Here is a 27025-nt window from a genome sequence, read left to right as displayed (position 1 = left end):
ATCAGATCCGATAGCCTCAGGTGAAGGTTGTTTCATACAATCAACTTTCACGCACATCAGCTGGAACTGTTGGCAACCGACCAGGATTCGCCGAGCTTGTTCCCGGGCCGGTTGGTGTAGGCAACCGAAGCCCTATAACTCTCCCTCCGAGCATTCAGATGAGTTAGATGGGTAACATCGGCTATATTGGCAACGGTAATAACTCACCACTACTGTCATAGATTGGCAGGTAGTTACCATCTTGATCTTGCTCCCGTACGGCTGAGTGAATCGGTCATTACATGATAATCAAGCCGGACAAAGCAGGAAAATAGCTCACCAACGCTTTTAGGAGTGTGTGTGCCAGACGAGGACTCATCATTCTGGAAATACTTCCAGACATGCTTCACAAAGCTCTGGAAACCCATGAGCAACAAGTATGGTAATCACCCACACAAAAAGCAATAGAGGGATTGCTTACCCAGACCATCCCTTACGGTTGCAGCCCGAGGTGAGATGATGGAGTAGCGTGTTCTCAAGCTCGACGGCAAGATAAAATTTCTCGTGCAGGGCAGACCATTTTTTCCAGCAGCCAAGGAATGTATTTAGGAGGACTGCGGGTGAACAATCAGTCTCCCTAGTCCAGCACCGGAAGGAGAAATTACCTATCCCGGTGGCGTTCCGTATAGCCATTGCTTGGGCGCCTTGATTGTTCTGCCATGTAACGGTGTTGAGGCATTATACCAATACTAGTCATATTCGGAATCAATGCACCGTACAACACTCTTGACCAACCCTATGTACTGCATGTTTGACGCACCGTACCGCGACGCAACTGAACCGCGACCTTGACTCACCGTGCCGCGACCTTGACGCACCGTGCCGCGACCTTGACGCACCGTGCCGCGACCTTGACGCACCGTGCCGTGACCTTGACGCACCGTGCCGCGACCTTGACGCACCGTGCCGCGACCTTGACGCGCCCTGACGCGATGACTGACGCACCCCAACACTGGAGTGACGCGCCGTGACGCGAGCTTGCATGGACTGAGCACAGGGGAGAGGCAAGGGCCGCCTACAGGGATGTGAGGGTGCATGTGTAGTTCCCGACAATACAGTGTCAGTGTCGAATAAGGCGAGATAGGAAGGTTAGTGAACTGGGTAGAGTCCGATTACCTTATCCCAGTAGCCAATACCAACTCACCTATGTGTTGCCACAAGGTCAAACAACGTTCTAGAGTATCTCAAGGTACTTGCTCCAAATCGTGAATATGTTGGGGGAGTACACCTTGCGGAGAGAGCAGGAAGGCCGTACTACTCGGGACTGGCACTGGGCCACTCCACCGGAGCCGTCTTCACGGGTAAGCCATCGGAAACGATCGTGCATCGTGTTTGAATGTGTATATCGACGGACAAGAGTACTATACACAAAAAGTGCCATCAGACGAGCATCGGGGTGCCTACAAAGTGGCAGGTGGGAAGTGGAATGCGCCGGATTGACGCGCCTGAACGCGACTTTGACGCGACGTGACGCGTCGCGTCACGTCGCGGCACTGCGCGTCAATTTCTGTTTGCCCACTGCCACAGTGTAATGGCACTATGCACATCACGAAACCGGCCCGGTTCTGCCTCCCACTGCATTCTTGCGTCTGCCCGTCCGTCCCTCTTTCCGCCCGTCCACGTCCATAGGCATGTCCTGTCTTCGGAGAGTGAGGCTCGTCTCTCACTTACGCGCAGTCCCAATCTTGCAGCCTCTGCGCTTTCACTCCTCTCTGCGTTCAATTGACGTATTCTCCGACTTGAGCCCCATCGCCACCGCGACCCGTTGCTTACCACGTCGCACATTTGCCGCCATGGCGCATCCTCACAGCGACAACGAACTTTTCGAATATACGTCAGGGCGGTGGCTGTAAGTCTCGTGCATATGATTCTATTCTACGGGGCATGCACCTAACCTATTTCAGCGTTAACGACAAGCTTCGCCACGCAGAACGCAGACGTGACTTCAACGTCGATGAGCTACGTCGGCTTGCAGCAGAGTCTGTCAAGCGTAGTCCCGATGACGTCGAGAGCCTGCGAAAACTAGCCGAGGGCGGGTTCAACCGCGTCTTCCTCATCACCATGCGCGACGGCTTCCGCATGGTGGCCCGCATCCCGTACTCGGCTACGGCTCCCAAGTACTTCGCTGTCGCTAGTGAAGCGGCTACGCTGGCCTATCTCCGTTCCGCTGGGGTACCTACACCGGAGGTATACGGATACTCGCCTACGCCGGACAACGCGGCGGGGACTGAGTATATCTTCATGCAATATATAGAAGGCGTTAGCTTGGGCGACGTATTGTCCGACCTGGAAGAAGAGAACATCATCTCCATTCTGCGCCAGCTCGTTTGAACTGGAGGCAAATATGCTGTTGATGGGTTTCCCGGCCGGTGGAAGCCTGTACTTTGCCAAAGACCTGGAGAATGCGGCCGGGAGCCCCTCTGGGCCTACTAAGGCAGGCATCCCGCTCAAGTCAGACAAGCGTTTCTGCGTCGGTCCAGATACAAGCTTGCCTCTGTGGTTTGGTCTGAGGTCACAGTTCGACGTAGACCGAGGACCGTGTAGGCCTCTTGTCCACCTTCTGCCATCGTTCTTGAAACTAACCGATCGCTCTAGATGCAACGATCGAAGAAACCCTCGTAAGAGGTGCCGAGAAGGAACAAGCTTACTTACGGCGGTTTGGTCGACCGCTGTTGCCCTTCCAGCGCGCAAGAAGGGAAGCTTATCAGTACCAGGAGCAGCAACCATCGGATCACATTGAAAACCTGGACCGTTACCTCCGCATTGCACCGTCGCTGGTTTCCAGAGACAGGATATTCGACCATTTCTGCATCCGCCATCCTGACCCCCAGCCGAGCAACATCATCGTTTCTCGGTCGCCCGACTCCAACTCGTACACCATTGTCGGCCTAATTGACTGGCAGCACACCTCCATCCTACCCCTGTCTCTTCTTGCCAGTATACCCAAATGGCTGCGGAACGACAATAACACTGGTTGGCAACCCGAGATGCCGCCTTCGCTGCCGGAGAACTTGTACAACATGGACGAATCCCAGCGAGAACGAGAGTTGGAACTCTACCGTCGCCGCTTCCTCCATTACTACTATGTCGAGAACACGAGGAAGCACAACATCATTCTTTACGTGGTGTTGACGGAGCCCATGGGCGCGCTCCGTCGCCGCCTTTTCCGCCACTCGCGTGACCCATGGGAGGGCGAGACTCTCGAGCTGAAGCTTGCGCTGGTACAAGCGACCGAGCACTGGGAGGCGCTCGCAGGAGAAGGCGTGCCGTGTCCTATCGCCTTCGACCCCGATGACGCACGCGAGACGGTGTGAAGCTGGCTGCAGCACAGAAGGAAGCGGAAGAGACACTGAAGTTGTCGCGGGACACGATCGGTACGGTCGGGTCGGAGGACTAGTACTGGGTGCCCGCCGAGCACTACGAGGAGGTCTTGGCACGCAGCAAGTATTTCAAGGAATTTGTGTTGTCAAAGTTCGAAGATGACGAGGAACAGGCTCAGATTGCGGCGAACTGGCCCTTCGATGACAGGGATGAGGAGGAGTACATGTAATGGATCGAACTAGATGTTATGCCAGATATTCCGCCGTGTTGTGTCTAATCCCCACCATTTGTCACATCAGTCTATGACAACACCTACACACTAGATGGGCTCATTTGGAGAGCGTGAACATGCAGGAGTCGAACTTCACCATCGCGTTCGCGGACGTGCCATCCCAATGCGACGTGGCAGTGGTTCCCAAACAGGACCACAGAAAGGGTGGGCTTCCGTCAGTGTCGTACTAGTACGTGGTGAGGGTGCCAAAGGTGAGCTTCACGCGGTGGCTGATGCGTGCCGGTGGGACGTTCGGCTCTCCAGAGCCCGGACGAGCTGTTGAGATGAAGGCGCGGTCCCCTTCGCCGTAAATGGCGGGCATGTTAACCCTGAAGATGCCCATGAGCGAGTACACGCGGTCTTCGAGCTTCGTCGTCTGCCGCGTGGATGCCACGCCGGGCGATGCTCACGTCGTCGTGAAGCCGTTCGTGCATGAGCACTGCGGAGTCGATGTTCGTGATCTCCTCGCGGTCTCTAGTTCTAGGAGTATAGGAGGACGGCCTTGGGGGCAATGAGCGCTGAGCTCTAGGAGCGTCCATCCGTGCTGGAACGTGGTACGTCGGGGGTGCGAGATCCTCAACTCCCAAGCCGTACGTACCTGAGGACAACCATGGGACTTACCATGGCATGACCGAGGGACATGGAGTCTCCACACTTGCATAATGTGCAGCAGCAAGACGGAGGAAAGCCAACCTTCTGACTTGAAGCAACTCTCACCAACACCTGCGTCCATAAAAGCAAGCTGTGGATGCAATCAATCGCGGGCGTGGAGGCCGCAGAGAGGGGAGGGCTAGTGATACAAACGGAGATCCGTGCATGCATATTAGATGGTCGTGGTGGAGCATACATCTCATGTAGCAGTAACGCCTGACGGCGGGCCCATAGCGAACGACAGCAGCAGAGAAGGTGAAACAGTCCGGGTCAACGGGGCTGTTTACTTCTTTTTGGGCGTGTCCTTGACCTCCTCGACGTGGAGACCTGTGTGAGTCGAGGTCAGAACAAGATGAGGGCAACAGAGGGGGGCTGGATGTATCAAGTTACGAGACGCACCTGGGGGCAGGCTCTGCTGGAGCTTCTCCGCCTTCTCGGGGTCGTCGAGAGAGAGGGTGTAGAGGTAGCGGGAGCACCGGATCTTGAACTTGGTCTTGGTCTTGCCCCCAGCGACCCGCGGCGCAATCTTCTTTATGCGCGCAGCTGGATAATCGAAATCACGAGAGGGAGACAGAAACACAAAGATGTGAGACGGAAATATTTGGAAAGAGAGGGCGGGAGACGCACCCTTGGCATCCTTCCTCCGGGCGATGTCAATGAACTGCTTGATGTCGCGGATTTCCTTGGGCTGCACAGAGCACGGTGAGCATGCTGATACTTGCTATGGGGCAGGAGGGCGCGCACCATTTTGTCTTGAGGCTTGTCGCTGCTGTCTGTGCCCTCGCGAATGCGCTCCCTCTGCCCGGCGCGACTGGGTGGCTGAGATCCAGATCGGGTACTGTACAGTTGCGGCACTTGCCGAACAACAACCCGCGCGACGCTACTCAACGCCCGTTCGAGGCCCAGGCCTGCACGCCTGCAGAACAAAATTACCATGGCCAGTGGACGACGAGCAGGCTGGGTTCGTGCGAAATCCTTCCCGAACGTGACGACTGATTCGACGGTAATGACTTCATATAGGTAGGTTGCGGTAAGTCTCAGTGGTTGCCTCTCGGGCCGTTCATGGGAACGAGTATCAGGTATAACTCCCATCTTACTAGGCGTCCAATTCGTCGCTCTGGGTATCGTGCGCGCTATACCTCTAGAGGCGACCACAGCATGCAATTTAACGCGAGAAAAGCCAAGAAACAGAGTGACGCTACGATGACCCTACGGCTCACCGCGGCTTCTCTACACCTGGCGTTGATGCTGTCGGAGATCTTGGGGAGAATGCAGCGCTGGTTAGTCTAATTGAATGCTCCTTCAAAATCTCCTCAATACATGTGTGCAACGGTCCTTCCGCTTACCGTCCTGCTGATGACGAGTGATATGGCTCGCTCATGAAGTGTGATGAGTAATGGTTTCATTCGGATCCTCCTGGAGGATTGTCTAGTGTGGTAGAGATACAGCCATCCAAATCCGTGAATAGTGATATGAATAATGATATGGAACGCCGACTATGTGAAACCGGTGTCCGAGCCCAGAGCCTCGAGCATCCACGGTATTCGAATACGCATCACAGATTCCGCCTTGAGGCTGACATTGCGTTCCGCATGATGGGTGATGTGGTGTGGGTGTACGATCACTGTGCCGGCAGCGTCGAGGAGTGTGGTGAGGTTGAGGGTATACAGAAATCAAGCAAAACCAAACTGCTCCTCAAAGTGATGACCGGCCATCAACAGATGCGCCATAGACCCAATTTCCCAATCCACCTTCTCTGTGCTCAACGGCTTGCCATAAGTCGTGCCCTCCGGGGTTGCGAGCGGGCTCTCGTCGTCATCGTCGCTCCAGCGTGAGTTGGGAGCAGAGAGGCCGGGGGGCACATCCGGCACGTCGAGGGATGAATTGTCGGACTTGGGAGACTCGCCCGTCTCCTCCTGGGAGCGGAAGAAGGTCTTCAGGTTCATGACTGCCTCGCGGAGGCTGCACAGGGAGATGCGCTGGAGGGGGTTTAAAGTCAAGGTGTTGAGAAGGATGTCGCACGCTCCCTTGGATAGAGAGAAGGTATCGTAGAGGTAGTCGGGGTTATTCATGAACTGGGCGAAGTCCTCGTCCTTCATCGAGGCCTTCTCCCATGGGTCGCGCCCGGTGATCATGTTGACGAGGATGACACCGAGGGCCCAAATGTCTGCGGCGCGCGTGTCGTAAGGCTGATAGTCATAGAGCTCGCCGTGACACTCTGTGGTGGTGTGGTTAGCAGGGTCGCTGGAAAATCGGCAAGACGATGACTTACCAGGCGCCATGTAGATGGCAGTACCGCTTCCGTGCTCGTCGACCATCCGCTTAGTGGTAGCGAGGCCGAAATCAGCGAGGAAGACCTCCGAACCGTCCTCGCTGGCAAGGACGTTCTCAGGCTTGAGGTCGCGGTGAGCGATTTTGTGCTCGTGGCAGTACTGGACCGCCTCGATGAGGGAGACGAACGCGCCCCGCAGGAGCTCGTCGTTGTGCATGTAGACGTCCCCGGTGATGTGGTAAAAAAGATCGCCACCAGGGCAGTAGTCGAGGATGATGTAGAAGTACTCGTCGTCGTCGAACGAATCGCGGATGGTGAGGATGTTCGAGTGACCGGAGACGATGCAGTGAAGGGCGATCTCTCGGCGGATGGCCCCGAGCTCCTTGGGAGTGCGACCAGCCTTGCGGATGATCTTCATGGCACATTCGCGAGTAGGAGAGTCGGAAGACTGGCGGTTGTCGATCGCCTTGTAGACGACGCCGAAGCTACCAGAGCCAAGGAACTCGTCGAGTTCGTAGTGGCCGCCAATGGTGCAGCCCATGAAGTCGGGGAGTGAAGCAGCAGCGGTAGACATCGCGAAAGAAGAGAGTATGCTTAGGAAAGTGATGTCAAGAGGTGCGCAGCACTAGTAAACCAGGAACGGAGGAAGAAGGATGGGAATGATGAGGGATATGAGCAGAGAGGCGACGTCCTTATATCATTTTGCGACCAGTCATCCCAGAGCCGAGGCCTCAGCGGATGGGTCCTATGCGCAGCGGAACATACTGTAAGTTACCCGAGGATTGTTGCGTTTCCGAGGGACGGAGTTATGATTTGGTCCGCCATGCGTTGTGTACAAGGGCTCGATTGCAACCGACCAGTAGACAGCTTGATCCCGTACTTGTGTGCCTCGTCGGACTGACTTGAGATATATAATTTAATCTTGAAAGTAGGAAGCGAACGCTGAAGCGGTTCGTGTGAGCATTCGTGCCGGAGGAGGTAACAGCAGGACATACAGTCATTGAAACATACGACATGACAGTTGGGACGAACCCATGTTATGCTTTGAAGTCTGGCAAGTGATGGTAAACAGGTCACCACCGGAGTGCGAGTACTGGGATCGCAGTTGAGACCGGGATCCACCTCACCTGGCACGGGCGCATGCTAATCAGGACTGAGGAAGTCGGGACCGGTCCCCTTGTTAATAGTTAGGAGTCCCATCCACGATCCGAGTCGGAAGGCGACGGCTGTGCTGCGGCTCATCCAATCCTGTCAGCGTCACATAATGAGAAGATTCAACCGCGACATCATGTTTTTCCTGTATTGTGGTAGAGCGTCCAAAGTGTCCAGGGGCGGGCTGAAGACAAGAGGAAGGAAGAGAAGACGTCCGAAGGAGTTGCTTAGTCAGCAGACACCGGAGAGAGCGCGCGGGTGTTCGTTAACACGGCGACCCTGTGGATGTATGCCAAGTACAGATAGAAAGAAGTACCCTGTTTGTCGTCATGCCTGTGTAGATGTACGGGGATACAACGGATGGTTGCTATGAATCGACTGCATAGTGGACTGACGGGTAGATCGCCTTTGTGGAAGCTTTCCCGTGCACACATCTTGCGAGGCATTCCCTCCCAGACACACGCAGAGATGGATCCGAGTTGCAATTGTGACGAGCAGAGCAAACGAAAGCCGTGTAATCTAACGAGTATGATACATGTACCTAGATGTACCTCTCCACTTCTCTTAGTCCACGTCCCCCAGCTGAGCCAGTTTACCCGATAATTCCGGTCCAGGAATCGATGAGGTCGACGACACAGTACCCGTTCAACGGGACGTACTGCTCCGTGATGACCTTGATCGCCTCCTGTGCGACCAGCCCGCCGAGGAAGGCTGCTGTGTTCGGGAGGTCCGCGGTGGGAGCGCGCGCGCTGAGGGAGAGGAGGCGCGGATCAGTACGAGATCACATTTGAAGAATCGGGAAGCTTATTACACTTCGCCGATGGCAGCGTCGAGCTCGTCTGGGAACTCTATGCCTTCGCCGATGATGGCCTGCACTTCCGTATTTAGGGCGTCGACGGTCACCTCTGGTGTAGTGAGTCGTTAGTTCGTGCGCGATGATACGTAGTGTAGCTGGGCGTACCAGCTTCTCGGGACAGCAAGGCGGATAACGCAGTCAGGGCGAGGTGTGTCGCCGCCTCACGTGGCTGCATGGAGAGAGAGTTGACTATAGAGCATGAATGTTAGTCGAGCAGCCAGGTTTGCTGCCACGCTAAAATGCGAGCCGCACCGATAGCGTCGCGGTCCTTGTCGAAAGCGCCGAGCTGCTTCCCTCGGAGGACACGCAGGTGATGCGCGTTCTTCACGAAGGTGTCCACCTCATCCGGGTTCGCGGTCTTCGCGATTTCGGGGTGCTTCGCAGCGAAAATCTCCTTGAACTTGTTCTGCGGGCCCAGGGTCAGTGATCTGATTCGCAGGATTGCACGCGCAAGGCTACCTTCTCGACCTCGGCTGCTTGCCGGTAGAGGTTCTGCAGCTGCACATAGCTCTTCGTGTCGGCCTTCATGTCGGGTAGTGTCGCGCTGATAGGCAGCGTGCCGGGACCGGACGGGTCCTTGGTGAACTCGGCTAGCGTCTCGAGCAGGGCGTGGAAAGTCGCGTTGTGTCGAGGTGAAGTGGCCAGTGGGGGTAATGAGAACAGCGACTGAACGTCTGAAGGGATCTGTGCAAGGCTCGGATGAGGAGGCGTGATACCCCGGGAATCAGGGGAGAGCATACGGCGGGTTCAGACCAGACGCGCCATGCTTGCGCCTCGGCCTCCTCGAAGTTCTCCTCGTCGGGCTTTACGCGCATCGCAAGCATGTTGCTCTTGAATTCCTTCTTTTCTGCGGGGGTCTTGGGCAGATTGCCGTCGTGCTGGAGGCGAGTCAGCGTATGGCAAGGAGGCTGTGGGTCATAGCCTCACGCTCTTGCGCCATTCGTCTACAGCGCGGACAAGGATGACGACGGAGGGGAGGTGGCCGTGATCTGTGGAATCCATGTTCTGGAGATCAACGCTACGCGCCCATTCTAGCAGTGCGGGGAAGGGACGGGTAATGCGAAGTGAGGGTGCGGTCTCGGAGTGTGTTTGAGAGACTAGGCACACGTCAGCACTCGACGAAGCATGAGGCGACATTTGTGCTCTTACCGCAATGCTCATGATACTGGATGTGGAACTCTGCTAGGAAACCGGCGGAGCGAACAGAGATGAGAGGAGGACCGTTAGGGTTGGCCCAGAGCAGAGCAGAGAGCTGCTCGAGGGAGTCCTTCTTGAGGTTGTGGGCGATGACAAGGGAGAAACTACCGATCCAGTCCTTTCCTTGCTCTGTGCTGAGAAGCTCGGAGACGTCTTTAAGGACAGCCTCTCCCTGTACGGCGTCGTTGAGCTCACGGAGGAGAGGGACAGCTTCCTGGGCACGAGGCTTGCCGATGCTTTGCCTGGCGTTGAGGAAGAAGTTGTTGCCGGCGTCTGCGGGGGAGGTAATAGCAGAATCTAGGATGGAGAAGTGGCCGATGCCGGGAAGGACGAGGTTCTTGAGGATGGAGGTGGATGTGGCTGAGGAGGAGACTAGGAGGATGCGAGAGGCCTCGAGGGCAGCCTGACCCGAGGCGGCCCAGATACTACGACGCGTCCAGTAAGCTCAACAGTGTGGTGAATACGTCGATCGAGCTCATACCGCAGCTGACGGTCATAACGACGCGTCTTCGCGTCAGGTTGGCCGGACCTGGGGGAGAGAGGGTAAGCAGACGCGATCGGAGCGCACGGGCGGACGCACGCGACGGAGGTGGTGGCTTGCTGGATGTCCCGAGACTCTGTTTGCGACATTTGCTCGATATCGGCGATGCACAGGCGTATATTTGGTGAAGAAATGGGGCGGCGAGGACGAGAGACGGCGTCGGTGGCGGAGGACAGGCTGAGGCAGCGAGCGCCCGCTGTAGCTGCCGGCGTCAGTAGATAGGCGCCCTAATTAGGATAAGATAACAGGGAGATAAGAGGGCGTCTTTCCCCGGTTCCTCTCTCTTCGCACCTCTCGAGTCAACGTCCTCGACCGTCCGGACGACGACAACGCCCTCCTCCCCGTCCTGCTCGCGATGCACGCCATCAGTCGCGTCTCTAAGCTCTCTGCTCGTGGCCAGGGCCTGCGCGCAGTCGCCGCTGCTGCCCGCGCCCCCGCCCAGGCCGCTCGCCGCGCCAATGTGGTCGCCGTCCGGACTCTCACCTCCGCCTCCTCTGCGCAGACCGACAGAGTACGTCTTCTGCTTTTCTGATAGAGACTGTCCTCCAACATGCACCCCATCTGTGCAGGACACCATCACCCGCCTTCTGTATTCCATCGGTACAAAACGCGAGGTGGAGCGCTACCTCCGCATCTTTTCCTCCTCCTCAGATTCCTCCCATCCCGCAAAATTCGCCGTCATCAAGGTCGGCGGTGCCGTCCTCGACCAGATCGACGAACTCGCGCTCAACCTCAGCTTCCTCTACCGCGTCGGCCTTTACCCCGTCGTTCTCCATGGTGCTGGCCCCCAACTCAACAGCATTATCGAGAGCGCAGGCGTCATCCCGGACTACATCGACGGTATCCGTGTAACAGGTCCGTTCTCTCTGTCATTGTCCCCTTTCCAACTCCAATAACATCGCAACTTCCCACTCCAGACGCCAAGACGCTCCAGATTGCCCGCCGCGTGTTCCTCGACGAGAACCTCAAGCTCGTCGCTGCCCTCGAGAAGCTTGGCACTCGCGCACGTCCCATTACCTCTGGTGTGTTCACCGCCGACTACCTCGACAAGGACAAGTACGGTCTCGTTGGCAAGATCACAAAGGTCGACAAGCGTCCCATCGAGGCTGCCATCCGGGCCGGCGCCCTCCCCATCCTCACCAGCTTGGCTGAGTCCGACGCAGGCCAAATTTTGAACGTCAACGCGGATATCGCTGCCGGAGAGCTTGCGAAGGAAGTCGAACCTCTCAAGATCGTCTTCTTGAACGATAAGGGCGGGATGTTCCACGGTATCACCGGCGAGAAGCTCGACACCATCAACTTGGATGAGGTACGCCTTCCGGACCGCTTCCGCATGCATATGCACACTGACAGCGCGTTCTCCTCTTTAGGAGTACGACGAGCTCATGAAGCAGTCATGGGTCAAGTACGGCACCAAGCTCAAGCTCCGCGAATTCAAGGAGCTTCTCGACCACCTGCCTCGCTCTTCCTCAGTCGCCGTCATCTCTGTCGATTCCCTCCAGCGTGAGCTCTTCACCGACAGTGGTGCCGGTACCCTCATCCGTCGAGGCTACAAGCTCTTCAGGCATAAGTCGATTGATTCTGTGGGCCCCGACCGCCTCCGCCAGGTCATCCACGATCGTGACCCCGACGTCCTCTCCGGCGAGGAGAGTGTCACTGGGGTGTTGAACGCACTCAAGGAGACGCCCTATACCATCTACGGCGACGAGCCTCTGGATGTCGTCGCCATCGTCTCCCACCCAGAGGGTGAGGTTCCTATCCTCACCAAGCTCCTTGCTTCGCGCACGGGCGTCATGAACGGCATCGTCGACAACGTTTTCAACGCGATCAAGAAGGACCACCGCCGTCTCTTCTGGACCGCCCGTGCAGACGATGAGAACCGCGCGTGGCATTTCGAGCGCGCCGACGGCTCCTTCACCCGCGCTGGCAAGAGTCTGTTCTGGTACGGCATTCACGATGTGCAGGAGGTCGAGAAGATCGTTAAGTCCTTCGAGGAGAAGGGCCGCATTGCGCGCTCGTACCTCCCCGTCGGCCCCTCGGCGCCCCCGCACCGTGCAGGTGCTACCCCCGGTGGTGTTCGCTCCTACTCTACCATGGCGCGTCGCCGCGTCCCTGGTACCTCGCGCGGCTATGCGACCGCGGCTCCTTCAACGGAGGAGAAGCGTCTCGCTCTCATCGGAGCGCGCGGCTTCACTGGACAAGCGCTCACCACGCTCCTTTCCTCGCACCCCCACCTCAACCTTACGCACGTCTCTTCGCGTCAGCTGGCAGGATACCCCTTGACCAGCTACTCAAAGGCGCCTGTGAACTACAGCGACCTGTCCGTGCAGGATGTTGAGCGCATGGAGAAGGACGGTGAAGTTGACGCGTGGGTCATGGCACTCCCGAACGGCGTGTGCAAGCCCTTCGTGGATGCGATCGACCGCGGTGCGGCGGAACGCAAGGACGGTAAGGGCGGAAGTGTCGTTGTAGACCTGAGCGCGGACTATCGGTTTGAGGACGGGTGGACGTACGGCCTTCCTGGTGAGGCATCTTCGCAATGATTACTTTACCGTTCGCAACGTGTATTAATACGTAACTGCAATCCTACCTTCCCTTCTCTAGAGCTCTACGGCCGCACTGCGATCCGCGCGTCCAAGCGCATCTCAAACCCGGGATGCTACGCCACTTCGACTCAGCTGCTCGTCGCCCCGCTCCTCAAGTACGTCAAGCCAGGTGCGTGGCCCACCGTGTTCGGTGTGTCCGGCTACAGCGGTGCGGGCACCATCACGGGCCCTACGGATCCCGATGGCCGTCCGACGACTCTCCCGAAGGTCACCCCGGAGAGCCTGCACGGGGGCATCCGCCCGTACGCGCTCACGGACCACATCCACGAGCGCGAGGCGGGGCGGCACCTCTCGTCCTTGTTGTCGCCGGAGTTGTCCTCGACGGGGATGAAGATCGCGTTTATCCCGACGGTTGCACCGTGGTTCAGCGGAATCACGAGCGTGCTGTCGATGCCGCTCAGCGAGAAGGTGACGGCGCGGGACGTGAGGGCGCTGTACGAGGAGAGATACCAAGGAGAGAAGCTCGTGCGGATCAAGAACGAGGTGCCGACGCTCGTGGATGTGGAGAACCAGCATGGGTGGACTGTGGGTGGATTCCAGGTGCACAGTGAGGGCGACCGTGCGGTTGTTGTGGTGGGTTCCGTTTTGGATCTACTTCGGATGTGCGACAGCTGACGATTTGTCCTTGTAGGGTGGATTGGATAACCTTTTGAAGGGCGCGGCTACGCAGTGCCTGCAGGTAAGTGTCTCTTGTTTATGTGTTGTTCATGCGCACATGCTCATGATCTCGCAGAACCTCAATCTCGCACTTGGTTATGACGAGTACGCAGGCATCCCGATTGCGTGAGCCTCGGGCGAAGAATGAAACCGCTGCGGACTAGTGATTGGATAAGTAGATGCTCTTATGAAAAAAAGTATCTGATACATAATACATCCTAACTTCTGCCGTCACTGGTGATTTGTAGGAGAACTGCACGGGTCCGGACCTGGGACAAGATGGTATGATACAGCGTGGGTTTGACTAGCTAATGCGGAGTGATTGCGTATCGTCGTAGTAGTGACGCAGGAAAATCTCAATGAGGTCTAGATACAGTATGTGCCTGGAGTGGATAACGAGATGCATGTACTGGTTACGATCAAGAGAAGAGAAACAGGGACAACACAGAACTCGCATACTCAAGGAAGCTCAATGTCACTCAAGGCGGCCCACATGTCCGCACTCGAGTTAGCGTCTTGGGGGCCCTCATCCTCGTCCTCGTCCATGCGTGGCGGCTCCGCCCTCCGCGCCGTCATCTCCAGGCTCGGCTCCTCCTGCGCCAATGCCCGCGCAGCAACGTACGGCGGATCGGGGACCACAGGCGACACGCTCCTCCTCTCTCCACCCTGCACCGTGCCCGATCCGGACCCCGAGCCTGAGCTCAAGGATCCAGAGGGCTTCTTGACAGCGAAGGGAACTTTGAACGGCTTGGCCTTGGACTGGAACTTGGAGTTGTGGCCGTACACGGGCCGCATGCCGAGGGCTTTGTGCCGTTGTGAGGGGCGCGGACGTTCGGGCTGGGATCCGCTGGGCACTTGGGACGGGGGCACGAACGGGCGCGAGAGCAACGGGGGCACTGGGGTGAGTGACGGGGGATGAAAGCGGGAAGGGATTGGGTCTTGCCGCGGTGCGGGGGGCGGGGGCGGCAGCATGGATGAGGTGGGGAGGGAGGAAAGAGGAACGTATGGGACTGGTGGGACCTCTGGAGGGTGGTCCTCGGGCTGGCGCTCGACGACGCTTTCATCGTCCATCATGGAAGCATCGGAGGTGTCTTGACGGATGGACGATTCGGTCCGCTCATTATACCAGGCGGGAAGGTTAACGGGGTCTCTCCCAGGGACGCGCTCATGCCGCAGCAGACCCGGAGTCATCAGTGGTGAAAGCGACGCCCCGCTGAGTGACGAAGAGGAGGAAGAGGACGGATTCCAGCAGTCCCTGACGCGTTGCTTCGCCGGAGGCGTGGGCGTACTGGAGGGGAAGTCATAGTCAGGCTCATTGATGCGACTCTTGAAGAAGGTGGACAGTGGAGGTGGTCGGGAGGGCCCCGCGACCGGTTTTTCATCTTCGTCCATGGGTACAACGGCATTGGAGGATATGTCTGGGTCCGTGACACAGCTCCTGAGGCGCGATTTGGCAGGGGGGACGTCAGGGGCGGAGGAGACGTCTTCGCTCGTGTGCTCTCTCCGGACAGGTGCAGTGTGTTTGCGCTTGTGCTTCGAGATGCCGCCCTGGATGGTTTTGGACGTGGAGGACATGGACGCACCTCGGGAGAGCTTGGCTGCCTTGCGGTCGGCGTTGGCGGATATAGCCTGAATCGTTTGTCCCATGAGCTTGGAGAATTCGTTTCGTGCCTCAATGAGGGAAGGCGTAATCTCTTTGGGCACTTCTTTCGGAGTATCGCGCGCGTACGCGGGGTGGCTGCGATCGTGTGGCCGACGTACGCGGGGAACGGAGGAAGCGCAGAGCGTGTCAAGAAAGGAGGGCCCCGGAGGGCGGTCCACCTTCTTGCGAGCTGCAGAACATATGGCAATAACCAGTCAGAACCATGTAGGGGGGCACTCCAGAACTCTTGCCTTGCTCCATGAGGGTGCGGATTTGGGTAGGGGGAGGTGGACCCTGGTAGCGGACGACGCACTCTGGTTCTGAAGGCATCTCTGAGCTTGATGGCTCATTGTCAGAGTCCATGTAATAGTTTCGGGCCATCGTGCAACAGCTGCGGCGAGTTCAGCTTGGGCTGGAGTGGATGTCGGATGGAAGGGTGCTTGCGTCGGGAGGAGAGGCTCAGCTTGAGAGCAGGGATCATAGGCAGTTACTCCGCGTCCAGCAAAGGTCTTGTCAATCGCGTTGTATCGCGCTGATAGAGTGAAAGGGCGCAAAGCAGGCAATGGCGAGGACAGAGACGCGACAAAAGTCCATTTCCTCTAGCCGCCCAAGACGCGTCCTGTCACGTGCATGTCGCGTCGACGGTCGCGGACTCGGAGAGCCTCAGCTTAACCTGGTTTTAAACCTCGCTTCTTCTTAACTCCCGAGACGAATCGACTACTGTACTGGACAGCAAACCGGTCTGCGACACAAAACCAACGTGTCTATCATTGCGCGTTACTGACATTGATTGTCGACATATCAGCAGGGCTGCAGTGCTATTTTTTGTCCCCTGACAGGTTACGAAACGCACCAGTACTAGTGCGTTCACCCAAGCGATATTCTCACAAGATATAGAAGGGCAGACAGAGCGCGAGACCGTGCATAGGTAAGATCGAGCGCACCCGCATGGCACATCAATAACGATGATATGTAGCGGTTGCGTGCGGTGTAAAACCGGTCTGCAGTCTCAGAGGGATCACAGAAACCTCACAGAATACCTCGAACACGTTTGAGAAGAAGACATATCGGAGCCGATGCGTTTTCTCGCCCGGGCATCTTCTGCCCAACCACACCGCTGTGCTATCTCGATATCCAGCGTTCACGGCCTAGGTTAGCCGATGGTCGGGCTAGGTACGGCTCCCACTGCCAGGTTATCATCAGCTGGACGCGGGTCCGCATAGCAGCAATAGAACGTCGAAGTAGACTATCAGATGCCTTGATGGATCGCAGCCTCTTGCCGGTGGGGTCTCAGCTGCTCTCTCCAAGTACTTAAGTCTGTGGAGTTCACGAGCGATAACATGTCGTATACTGTTGCATGCCGTCGCCGCTGGTTGCATCCTGCTCTCGATGCCAGCGGAAGCTCACGGCACAGTCGCCGCGGTGTTGGCGGCCGTCTCTCAAGCAACTGTCCACCACGCAAGGCAAACGTACGGGATATGTTCTGACGTCATTTGATATCTCCTTTACTTACTGCAGCCCTTGACGTTTTGACATTCATAGTCAGATCAATCACTATGCCGCCTTCTCCAGACTCGGTCAGTCCCCTTATGAGCTTTAGCAGACATAGTACAACTGATCCATCGGCGGTCCTACAGCTCTGCTTGCGTATGATGTCCTTATCAACCTCGCGCGCGAGAAGCGACTCGTCTGGGACGAGAAGTTCCGTCCATCGAGCGTGCTGTACTACATGACACGCTATCCTGTCGTCGCATACCAGATTTTCAACGTTGTCTATACGCCCTCAACGCCTCAGGTGAGTCTCGTCGCCGTACTTGGTAGTTAGGGCGGTGCTAACCTAGTTGTACTATAGTATGTTATCCTATGTCGCTACGCTCTTGGTTCAGAGCCTGAGTCCTTCCAGCTGCGACGCGCTCGACAAGTTCACATGGTTCATATCCCTTGTCTTGACCCGGTTTGCCATATGCGGTATGTCCACGCTCAAAAGCCAATCGTCGATCATACTCACACAGCAAGCACACTTGCACAGCGTCCTTCATTCTTAGGGTGTACGCCGTTATGCCACAAGATATCCTTGGCATGCTCTTGGCAATCGTTCTGGGGCTCATCGGGGTGCTCATCATTGCATTGGATATCGTAAGTTTCTATGCGCATGCCACCTTGCAGTGGCCCACCATTGACTTTGTGTGCTCAGTGGCAGGATGTCGAAGCTTCGTGTACACAAGCATCAAACCCCCTGTGAGTGTGTCATTTTTGTGTGCAGATATACCTCGTACTAACCACAATTACGATCCGCAGATGTACATCTCCACGGGCATATCTCCATGCTATATATGCTTACCCTGCCACTGCCCCAGCTACAGTCCTTACTTTCCTCTCGCTCATTTTTTTCGATGTATTCACAACTGGTACGCGTGGCCTCTTCATTGCAATGTCATGCATTGACGGTTTAGTAGCTATCCTGACATGGAGGATGGCCTCCATGATCCACTTCGGCGGCGGGCTCAAGTCCCTGAACTCCCAGAAGATCACTAAGCTGTTCGTACAGTCCGGTAAGCTCGATTCTGACTGTGCTCTGGCTATTGACTCATTCTATGCCGTAGGTGTTGTCTACTTCGCGTGAGTCCATGTCATGAGTGCAACTCGTGTACCGTGATTCACTCCAGACAAAGTACTATCACCGGATTACAGCTTGGTGGTGTGATTCTATACTTTGTGAGGTCTTAGCCGCCTGATATGAAAGTCGAGGAGCTGACATCGACGACTCGCAGTTACCCCAGGTAAGCTCTCATTGAGTCGGCGAGCGTCTCGTTAACCCAGACTTCTATCTATCAGGGAGTATACAGCACGGTCCTGAACAACTACACCCTCTTGTGAGAACCATCTCAGCCCCACACTCAGTACTCACTCTATTGATGCTCTTTTTCTGACCGTAGACTCTCCTCAATACTTGTCTCCCACTTCCTCCTTAACCTGAGACAACTCGTATACGATGGCGATCCCGACGTCACTACCACAGCGATGCAGAGCATGTCCTTCGCGCCATCACCGAATGACTCGGATCACGCCAAAATACATGCTCGGACGCTGATGGATGAGTTCAGCGTGCCGTCATACTCGTACTTTTTTGAGGCTACGGACAGGAGCAGTGGGATGGAGATGCAGACTGGTGCGGCGCTTGAGCGACCAGACGAGGTGCAGAGGAATGTTGTATCAACAGATGTGTAGTCTTGACCTTGTTGTACCTCCTCGTTCAGGTTCGAAGGTTTGCTTCTTTTGTGACGACTGAGACGCCAGAGCGCGTCGGGTCAGGTGACCGTCGCGTCGCGTCGGTGGCGGTCCACGACAACGCGTCCAGACCGAGGTGTTCAGCTACGTCTCAACTTGTTGCAGAGAAAAAGGCATTGGATACATTCTTGGAGTCGTCTAGGATGTAGTTGCAGTACACGGCGTATGTTCCGGGAGACACATTAGCAGACTTTGGGTCACCTCTTGATTATTGGAGACACAGGTGACGGTAGAAATGCTCCCAAAAGCCAAACAAATCTTGTCGGTATCCATGCTAATGCAAAAAGGATGTCTGTGCAAGCTCTCGGGCGTCGACTGCTTGCTGCTCGCTCGAGGCGAGGTGAAGACGAGCGCCTGAGCGGATGGTTGTCAGAACTGCCTAATCGGGGATACTACGACGCGTCCCTCGACTTGAACCGGGCACGCCTCCGACTTGTCCTCCGTTCTTCGTTCCTCCCGCTCTCTGCCCCTCTCGAGCCCGCGGCGACTCGCCATGCCGGCTCCAAGACCGTCTCAGAGTGCGGAGGCCGCACGCGCTGCCGCCGCGCAGGCAGAATTCAATGAGAAGAAGTGGGTCTGGGTTCCCGACGACAAGGATGGCTATCTCGCCGGCTGGGTCGTAAAGGAGGAGGATGACTTGGGAGAGGTGGTCATGGCGGCAGGCGGAGAGGTACGTCAACACGCACTGTACCCCTCGACATCCGGAGTCCGACCTCTGCCATGCCACTAGATCCGCAAGGTCCCCCTCTACGCCCTCTCCAAGATGAATCCTCCAAAGTTCGACCGCGTCGACGATATTGCAGACCTCACGTTTCTCAACGAAGCTAGCGTTGTACATAACCTACGTCTACGATTTGGCTCTGGCGCCATCTATGTCAGTCCCGATCTGAATGGCTCACTTCTCTCGCTCAACTCTTGTCTTGATTGCAGACATACTCCGGATTATTCCTCGTTGCAATCAACCCATACCAATCGTTACCCCTGTACTCCGAAGCCATCGTTCATCAATATCGAGGCAAGCGTCGCGATGAGAATCCACCCCACATATTTGCAGTCGCCGAACGCGCGTGGGTGAACATGGGCGAGGAGAGAGAGAACCAGAGTATACTCATCACGTATGTGTCCTTTTTCCACACATCGATCTTCGCATAATCTTGTACCTTCTTAGTGGCGAGTCTGGTGCTGGCAAGACCGAGAGCACCAAGAAAGTCATCCAATATCTTGCTGCCATTGCCGCAGATGCACATGCCCCCTCGTCAACTCCTTCACATTCACAATCGCCCTCCCTCGCTGGCTCGGGCACGTTCAATGCCGTCGTTCCTACCGTAGGCCTTCCTCGCAGCAGCTCATTTCGGAAACACACCAAGGGCATGTCTGTCAGTGGCTCGGGCTCTGGGTTCGGTGGCCTCAACTCCAAGGGCCGCCTTGGTCTCCTGGAGCGACAGATCTTGCAGGCGAACCCTATCCTTGAAGCCTTTGGCAACGCTCAGACCCAGCGGAACAATAATTCCAGTCGTTTTGGAAAGTTCATCCGGATCAGCTTCTCACCCGATGGCAGTATCGCTGGTGCGAACATTGACTGGTACTTGCTCGAGAAGAGCAGAGTGGTCGTGCGAAGTGAAGCGGAACGCAGTTTTCACGTCTTCTACCAGCTAATGGCGGGCGGTGGCAGCTTGAAAGGTAACGTATCCTGCGGTAGCGTAGTTCAAGCAACTGACCATTGATCAGACACTCTGCTATTGGATGGCGATGTTGAGGACTACGAGTACCTCAACAAGAGTCGGCGAGAAGTTGACGGTATTGACGATCGAGAGGAGTGGAGCCTACTCAAGGTAGGATTGTTTGCGGCAAATTGTTCCACTTCTGCTTACATATCTTGATAGGCTGCGCTCGATACCGTCGGGTTCACCTCCGCAGAACAGTTCGACCTCTTCCGCGTGGTAGCGGCTGTCCTCCATATAGGCAACATTTCCATCACAGCTACTCGTTCCGACGATGCTGCCATGCCAGACCCATCGCAGGCTGAACGAGTCTGCCACCTGCTTGGCATTCCTCTTTCCGAGTTCACCAAGGCCGTTCTACGTCCGCGTGTCCTCGCTGGTCGTGAATGGGTTACCCAGGCGCGCACAAGGCAACAGGCCCTGGAGGAGCTATCCGCGCTTTGTAAGACGCTGTACGAGAAGTCCTTTGGGATGCTCGTCGAGCGAATCAACCGCGCGCTCGACCGACCATCGTCGAAGTCTACATTTATCGGTGTCCTTGATATCGCTGGCTTCGAGATCTTTGACATCAACGGATATGAACAGCTCCTCATCAACTACACGAACGAGAAGCTCCAGCAATTCTTCAACCACCACATGTTCGTTCTCGAGCAGGAGGAGTACGCGCGCGAAGGTATCGAATGGGACTATGTCAACTTCGGTCTTGACCTGCAGCCCACCATTGACCTAATTGAGACCAGTGGCGCGACAATTGGAGTTCTCAGCTTGCTCGACGAGGAGTGCATCATGCCGAAGGCGACTGATCGCACATTCACCAACAAATTGCATGCCATATGGGCCGTCGAGCCACCTGCTGGTGAGGAGCCACATCCGGGGACGTTCAAGTACGAACCCACGCGATTCGAACAGGGCTTCATCGTTCACCATTATGCTGGCCGAGTCGAGTACCGGACGGATGGCTGGCTGGAGAAGAACAAGGATCCCCTCAACGATAATCTCACCCGCGTCCTCGCCGGTTCTTCCGAGCACTACATCGCCTCCCTCTTCGCCGACTACGCCGACGCTCCTCTTCCTACCGGCAACGCCCTACACGCCGCCACCATTGGCAGGAAACGCATCACGAAGAAGGGCGCGTTCCGCACAGTGGGGCAGCGGCACAAGGAGCAGCTTGCGAGTCTTATGGGACAGCTGCAGTCAACTCAACCTCACTTCGTCCGGTGCATCGTTCCCAACACGCTCAAGAAACCCGGTCGTGTCGACGTTCCGCTTGTCCTCGATCAGCTCCGGTGCAACGGTGTCCTCGAGGGTATCCGTATTGCACGTTTAGGATATCCCAACCGCCTGCCGTTCGTCGAGTTCCGGCAACGATACGAGGTGCTCACCCCTGGCATCATTCCACCTGGTTACATGGACGGCCGCAAGGCCTGTCTGCGTATGGTCGACGCACTCGAACTCGACAAGTCCATCTTCCGTATCGGCACATCGAAGATCTTCTTCAAGGCCGGCGTACTCGCTGAGCTCGAGGAGCGTCGTGATGCGCTCTTGTTCGATATCTTCTCCCGCTTGCAGGCTGTGGCGCGCAAATTCACGGCCCGTCGGCAGATGATGAAGATCCTCAACCGTGCTGTCGCTATCCGGACGATCCAGCGGAACGCGCGGATTTATGGAGAGCTCCGTGACTGGCCATGGTGGAACCTTTATACCAAGGTAAGTACTTCAGCTACGCTGCCACAGCGGATCACTCACCACTGTGGATTGCTAGGTTCGACCGCTTCTCGCAGCCACCCGGAATGACGATGAGCTTCGTAAGAAGGAGGCCGAGCTACTCCTAGCCAAGGAACGCGCCGAGCGTGACCAGCGAGAACGCGAGGCGCTCGAAAGCCTCAAGATGCGTCTCGAGGCGGAGAAGCGCAAGGTGGAAGACGATCTCGAGGCCGAACGCGCCGTGGCTCTCGATAAGGATTCCCTCCTCGAACGGAGCAAGCAGCATGAGCTTGAGCTCGAAGAGGAGATCACTGCTCTTCAGGCGGACCTTGACACACTGGACTCACAGCTCGACCGCGCACTCAAGCTACAGAAGGAGAGCGAGGAGAAACACAAGACCTTGCAGCTGGCCTTTGACCAGGCCGCAGAGCACTTGGTGCGGCTTGAGAGCGAGCAGCAGGAGTGGCAAGAGCGCGAGGTGAAGCTCAACAAGGAGCTCGACGAGGCGCTTGAGGATCTGGACATCTTGGCTGCGGAGAAGGAGATGCTGGAGAAGCAGGGCGAGGAGTTGAAGAATCTTGTGGCGCAGCGCGATGAGGATCTGGCGCGCGCGAAGGAGCGCATGGAGTCGACCATGTCGGACCTGGATACGAAGCTTGTCACGGAGCAGCGCAACCGGTCAGTGCTATCCAAGCATTGGCAGTCATTGTACTGATTTGACGTACAGGGATGCTCTGCGGGAGAAGAGCGACACGCTGGAGAAGGAGAGTCGCCAGCTCAAGGAGCAGCTCGCGGAGATGGCACGCACAGCGACGGACTACTCGAACATGATCAAGTCCAAGGAGCAACAAGCTGACAAGCTGTCCAGCGAGCTTGACAAGCTGAAGTCCGACCGCGATGCGTTGCTCAGAGAGATCACCGAGCTTCATGCACACATCGACACGCTCACCGCCGAGCTCGACTCTGAGCGCAAAGCCAAGGAGCGAAACGCCAACACCCAGGTCAAGCTCGAAGCAGAGCTGGACGAGTTGCGCGCTCTCCTGGAGGCCAAGGTTACTGAGGAGACACGCCGTAGCGAGGTCGTGAAGAGCAAAGAAGAGGAGCTCGCCGATCTCCGTTCACAGGTCGCAAAGCTATCTGCAGACCTCACGGAGACGCGTAGGGTGGCTGCGGAGACTCAGAACAAGCTCAAAGTGGAGCTCGAGACTATCACTCGGGAGCACAAGAACATACAGCAGAGTCACCAGTCGCTCTCGGACCGCGAACAGGCGAGCAGGTCGCAATTGAAGAAGGTCGAGGCTGCTCTCTCGGAGGCCGAGAAATCAAGGCGCTCTCTTGAGTCCGAGCTGCAGTCCGTTCGTTCGCGCGCCATCGACACGGATAACCAACTTGCTGACGTCCAGAAGGCGAAGGAGGTATGGGCAGCCGTACTAGTCTCTTGCTATCTGAATTTGCTGACCACCGCACAGAGCTTGGAACGGCAACTCACTAGCACTCAGTCTCGTTACGCCGACTTTGAGGATGCTGCCCTTCAGCTTGAACGTGACAAAGCTGCTCTCGACCGCCAGGTTGAGACTCTCAAGAAGCAGCTCGAGGCGGAGACTGCCAAGCGCACAAAGTATGAGGAAGCCGCATCTAAGCACAAGGCCGAGGCCAACCGCCTGAAGGATATCAACACGAAGTTCGAGCGGGACATGAATAAGGTGCTCACCGACCTCAAGAAGGCGGAATGGGAAGTCAAGCAGCTCGAGGCCAAGCAAGACAAGACCATCGTCGAGCACGTCCACGTCCTGGAGGAGGCGAAACGTGTCACTGATCGTCAGCTCGCGGAGGCCCAGGTTGAGCTCCAGAAGCAAGCTGCTTATATTCGCTCTCTCGAGAAGGCCAAGGCCCGGTTGACGACCGAGGCAGAGGATCTCGCTCGCGAGAAGTCCAACGAGGAGCTTGCTCTGCGCACGAAAGAGAAGAAGGCTCGCGACCAGGAAGCCAAGGCTGCGCGTGCCCTCGCTGACCTGGAGAATGAGCGACGGGCGCGCGAGGCTGCGGAGGTCCACGTACGGCGCCTTCAGAATGAGTTGAAGGACTCTCAGGCACAGGTGGCTGAGGCCGAGCAGCGTATGATCGGCATCCAGAAGGCGAAGGACAACCTCGAGATCGAGCTTACCAGACTGGCAGACGAGACAGAGGCTCCGACATCGTTCGCCAAGCTCCAGCGTCAGTATGAGTCCAAGATCGGACAACTTGAGCAGCAAATCGAGGAGTCCGATCTCGCAAGGTCTGCAGCCGCACGAATCAAGGACCAGGTTGACCGTCAGCACGCCGAGATTCGCAGGCTTATCATGAGCAGCGGACCTATAGACGACTCCTTCCGTAATCGACTGCTTCGCGAACTCCAGTTAGCTGACGAGGAGATGGAACGGGAGCTCACACATCGCACTCCGAGCAGGCACATGACCGGCAACCGTACTGGGGAACAGACCATGGCCAATGTCACCCCTACTAAGCACCGTTCCAACGGCACTGTCCGCTTCAAGGACTCGGTCGCTGAGATCCCTCGAACTCCCGACCGCCAGGCTCAAGTCGACAAACTCCGTCAGCAGGTTCAGGCGCTTGAGCTGCAGATGGCGGCGTCCACACGCATTCGTCAGTACCTCGAGACCTCGCTCCGGGAGGTTACCGAAGAGTTGCAGAACAGCGACGGCTCGAAACAATCTATCGAGTCTTGTCGTGCTCGTCTTGCGAAGGAGAACGCCCGTTTGGCCGAGCTGCTGGAGGAAGAGGCCGAAGCGCGTCGCGCTGCCCAGGCCGCCCAGCTGGATGGAGTGCAGGCTATGTGGGACCGTTTCCAGAGCACAATCGCCCAGGAGCGGGAGAGCTACACTCGTCTGGAGGAGTCCCGCAAGGCCCTGGTAAGTGTTTCCTTACAGCGCACGTTTGGAATTGCGGAACTCACCTTAACTGGCGCAATAGCTTGTTCAACAACGTGCAGCGCAGATGGAAGTCGAGGACCAGCGCCGTCAGGTCCAAGAACTCACTGCCTCAAAGAAGCAGCTTCAGAACGAGGTCATCTCACTGAAGGAGCGCCTGGATGCGGAGCTCCTGGCCAAGAACGACGAGATTGGTATGCTGCTTACTGTCGTCTGCCAAATTTATCGCAAGACTAACATCACTGCACAGCTATCAAGCGCAGTCTGCAAGCTCGCTTGCAAGAACTCGAAATTACCTCCTCCGCAACCGCGACGATCCATTCCGGCAAGTATTCGGTTCTGATGTGATCACAGATGTATATTAATTGTCCTTCATAGAGCTGCAAGCGGCCATTGAGGCGTACAAGTCCAAGACTGACGAATACCTCAAGCGTTACGAGGAAGCTGAGATTAACCGCGCCAAAGCCGCTCGTGCGGAGTCCTTCGGTAAGTTGAAGCGTTCTCCATCAACTTAGGAGATACTCAAGGAGTAACAGCTCGTCGTGCTCTCGCCGATGCCGAGAAGGCTCAAGCTGCAATTATTGCCGATCGCAAGGCCGCGGAGGCACGACTTCAGGCTGCTGAGCAACGTGTGCAAAAGCTTGAGCGCAAGCTGGAAGAGGAAGGTCGTGAATCCTCTGACTTGGAGCTCCTTCGCCACCGTCTTGCAGAAGAGATGGAGGACGAGCGCAAGCAGCATCAGCAAGACATCGCTGAGCGGGACTTCGCTGCCGATCAGACGCGGAAGAAGTACCAAGGTATGCGCCGACGGTTGTTAGTCAGAATGAGTCGCTGATATACTGCACTATTTCAGCTGAGCTTGCGCAACTCAGCGAAGGTCAGTGCGACCCGGACTGTCATTCATGAGAAGCTGACCCTGTCCTATAGAACTTCAGTCTCAGCGAGACACTATGAGTCGTTTGCGGGAAGAGAGCCGGAAGCTTCGATCAGAGTATGACGAGTTGCAGCTCCGTTATGACGACGAAGTCTACAACGGTGGATCGTGGAAGAAGGACAAGGAGCGCTTGGAAACCAAGATCCAGGATCTCACCAAGGCTTACGATGCCTCTGTTGCTGCTCAAGCTGAGCAACAGTCGCAGATCGTCTCTCTTCACTCGCAAGTCCGCGAACTGCGCAGCGTCCTCAACGACGCCGAAACCGACCGGGCTCTCCTCCAGAAGGCTCGGCGTGCTCTGCAAGCTGAGCTCGAAACCATCAAGATGGATAATGTCGACACGAGCCGCATGTCCTCCGACACGGAATTGCAGCGTTTGCGTCTCGAGAAGCAAGACCTTGAGCGGTCGCTCGAGGAGCAAGGCGATCGTGTCACGATGGCCTTCGAGAGGATGAAGAAGGCGGAGGCGTACGCAAGCGAGTGTCAGGTCGAGTTGGGCAAGATTCGCGTTGAAAACTCTGAGCTTGATAAGATGAACGTACGTATACATGGGAATTGCGTCACTCCAACCGTTCTGACAAAAGTCATAATCGCGCAGGCGAATCTTGAGAAGCAGGTCAAGGACCTGAACGTTCGTATTGTCGACCTCGAGACGAGGTCTCTCAATCCGCCACGGCCCGCGACGACTTCCCGTCGTCTGGAGTCTCGAATCGAGGAGCTCACCAGTCAGCTCAACCAGACGAACAAGGACACTTCGCGCGGTCATCGCTCAGCGGACAAGGCGTTGCAAGAGGTGGAGCGGCAACGGGCGCGACTCGAGGACGAAGTGAAGAGTTACGAGGAGAAGATTGTAGGCATGCGCCACAAGATGGATGAACTTGTAAGCACTCCGCTCGTGATGATAGAATACGCCGTAGTGCTGACTCTCCCCCCTAGCTCACGTCGGAGAACAACCTACAGCTTGCCAAGCGACGCGCAGAACGCGAAGCCGCTGACTTCAAGCAGAAGTCACTAAACCTCGAGCGCGAGGTCGAGCGCCTCAGAAGCCGCCTGGAGCGGCCTTCGAGTGTGGTGGGCACGGTGGGCTCTCCTCGGAAGGCATGATGACAATGCAATGATACCCACTCACGATGATTAATGCCGCTATTGACGAGCTTACATGATTTCGAACCGCAGGCCTGCTCTCACTCGCATCTATCTCTGTGTTGCACTACTAGCCCCATCTGTATCTTATACCGGACAATTT

At 56.5% G+C, this 27025-nt stretch overlaps 9 protein-coding genes across 9 annotated transcripts; 4 read left to right on the top strand and 5 right to left on the bottom strand.

Moving 5' to 3' along the window:
- The first annotated feature begins 1640 nt into the window (after window positions 1–1640).
- L226DRAFT_550868 (uncharacterized protein) lies at window positions 1641–3689 on the top strand. Its single transcript, XM_067682784.1, has 4 exons — window positions 1641–1888; window positions 1944–2318; window positions 2362–2579; window positions 2635–3689. Exons 1-4 carry the CDS (start codon window positions 1671–1673, stop codon window positions 3351–3353), a joined length of 1530 nt encoding a protein of 509 aa, XP_067540037.1. The 5' UTR covers window positions 1641–1670; the 3' UTR covers window positions 3354–3689.
- Window positions 3690–3818: 129 nt separating this feature from the next.
- L226DRAFT_567573 (uncharacterized protein) lies at window positions 3819–4273 on the bottom strand (the record flags this gene model as incomplete). The annotated part of the gene is made up of 2 exons (XM_067684045.1): window positions 3819–4007; window positions 4253–4273. 2 exons carry the CDS (start codon window positions 4271–4273, stop codon window positions 3819–3821), a joined length of 210 nt encoding a protein of 69 aa, XP_067540036.1.
- A 292-nt stretch (window positions 4274–4565) lies between these two features.
- Window positions 4566–5218, bottom strand: L226DRAFT_543468 (60S ribosomal protein eL38; the record flags this gene model as incomplete). The annotated part of the gene is made up of 4 exons (XM_067682203.1): window positions 4566–4609; window positions 4682–4825; window positions 4910–4970; window positions 5216–5218. The coding sequence occupies 4 exons, from the start codon at window positions 5216–5218 to the stop codon at window positions 4566–4568; spliced, it is 252 nt and encodes an 83-aa protein (XP_067540035.1).
- A 516-nt stretch (window positions 5219–5734) lies between these two features.
- Window positions 5735–7128, bottom strand: L226DRAFT_558015 (kinase-like protein; the record flags this gene model as incomplete). Its single annotated transcript, XM_067683214.1, has 2 exons — window positions 5735–6500; window positions 6555–7128. The coding sequence occupies 2 exons, from the start codon at window positions 7126–7128 to the stop codon at window positions 5956–5958; spliced, it is 1119 nt and encodes a 372-aa protein (XP_067540034.1). The 3' UTR covers window positions 5735–5955.
- Window positions 7129–8174: 1046 nt separating this feature from the next.
- On the bottom strand, window positions 8175–10464 carry L226DRAFT_480353 (uncharacterized protein). The gene is made up of 10 exons (XM_067676879.1): window positions 10340–10464; window positions 10241–10288; window positions 9712–10184; window positions 9490–9659; window positions 9303–9440; window positions 9022–9246; window positions 8815–8968; window positions 8668–8751; window positions 8518–8611; window positions 8175–8455 (listed from the first exon to the last, which is right to left on the bottom strand). The coding sequence occupies exons 1-10, from the start codon at window positions 10387–10389 to the stop codon at window positions 8299–8301; spliced, it is 1593 nt and encodes a 530-aa protein (XP_067540033.1). The 5' UTR covers window positions 10390–10464; the 3' UTR covers window positions 8175–8298.
- Window positions 10465–10655: 191 nt separating this feature from the next.
- On the top strand, window positions 10656–13693 carry L226DRAFT_520372 (bifunctional acetylglutamate kinase/N-acetyl-gamma-glutamyl-phosphate reductase; the record flags this gene model as incomplete). Its single annotated transcript, XM_067678636.1, has 7 exons — window positions 10656–10811; window positions 10870–11155; window positions 11218–11609; window positions 11671–12823; window positions 12905–13479; window positions 13538–13585; window positions 13640–13693. 7 exons carry the CDS (start codon window positions 10656–10658, stop codon window positions 13691–13693), a joined length of 2664 nt encoding a protein of 887 aa, XP_067540032.1.
- Window positions 13694–14022: 329 nt separating this feature from the next.
- L226DRAFT_609900 (uncharacterized protein) lies at window positions 14023–15586 on the bottom strand (the record flags this gene model as incomplete). Its single annotated transcript, XM_067686100.1, has 2 exons — window positions 14023–15395; window positions 15451–15586. 2 exons carry the CDS (start codon window positions 15584–15586, stop codon window positions 14023–14025), a joined length of 1509 nt encoding a protein of 502 aa, XP_067540031.1.
- A 1008-nt stretch (window positions 15587–16594) lies between these two features.
- Window positions 16595–18433, top strand: L226DRAFT_567567 (uncharacterized protein; the record flags this gene model as incomplete). Its single annotated transcript, XM_067684044.1, has 13 exons — window positions 16595–16674; window positions 16748–16782; window positions 16843–17000; window positions 17092–17173; window positions 17235–17341; window positions 17400–17443; window positions 17504–17613; window positions 17662–17757; window positions 17809–17824; window positions 17878–17920; window positions 17977–17985; window positions 18041–18078; window positions 18142–18433. The coding sequence occupies 13 exons, from the start codon at window positions 16595–16597 to the stop codon at window positions 18431–18433; spliced, it is 1110 nt and encodes a 369-aa protein (XP_067540030.1).
- Window positions 18434–18986: 553 nt separating this feature from the next.
- L226DRAFT_455756 (nonmuscle myosin heavy chain b) lies at window positions 18987–26883 on the top strand (the record flags this gene model as incomplete). The annotated part of the gene is made up of 19 exons (XM_067675257.1): window positions 18987–19163; window positions 19224–19367; window positions 19424–19608; window positions 19662–19796; window positions 19836–20173; window positions 20222–20325; window positions 20377–21921; window positions 21977–22596; window positions 22646–23333; window positions 23388–24827; window positions 24889–25039; window positions 25096–25181; window positions 25226–25331; window positions 25382–25642; window positions 25699–25722; window positions 25773–26317; window positions 26378–26540; window positions 26571–26659; window positions 26716–26883. 19 exons carry the CDS (start codon window positions 18987–18989, stop codon window positions 26881–26883), a joined length of 6969 nt encoding a protein of 2322 aa, XP_067540029.1.
- Window positions 26884–27025: the final 142 nt, after the last annotated feature.

Source organism: Lentinus tigrinus, assembly GCF_003813185.1.
Source record: "Lentinus tigrinus ALCF2SS1-7 unplaced genomic scaffold L226scaffold_4, whole genome shotgun sequence".
Classification (NCBI taxonomy): Eukaryota; Fungi; Basidiomycota; class Agaricomycetes; order Polyporales; family Polyporaceae; genus Lentinus; species Lentinus tigrinus.
Note: the sequence above shows the minus strand (reverse complement) of the source record. Positions and strands in the feature narration are given on the sequence as shown.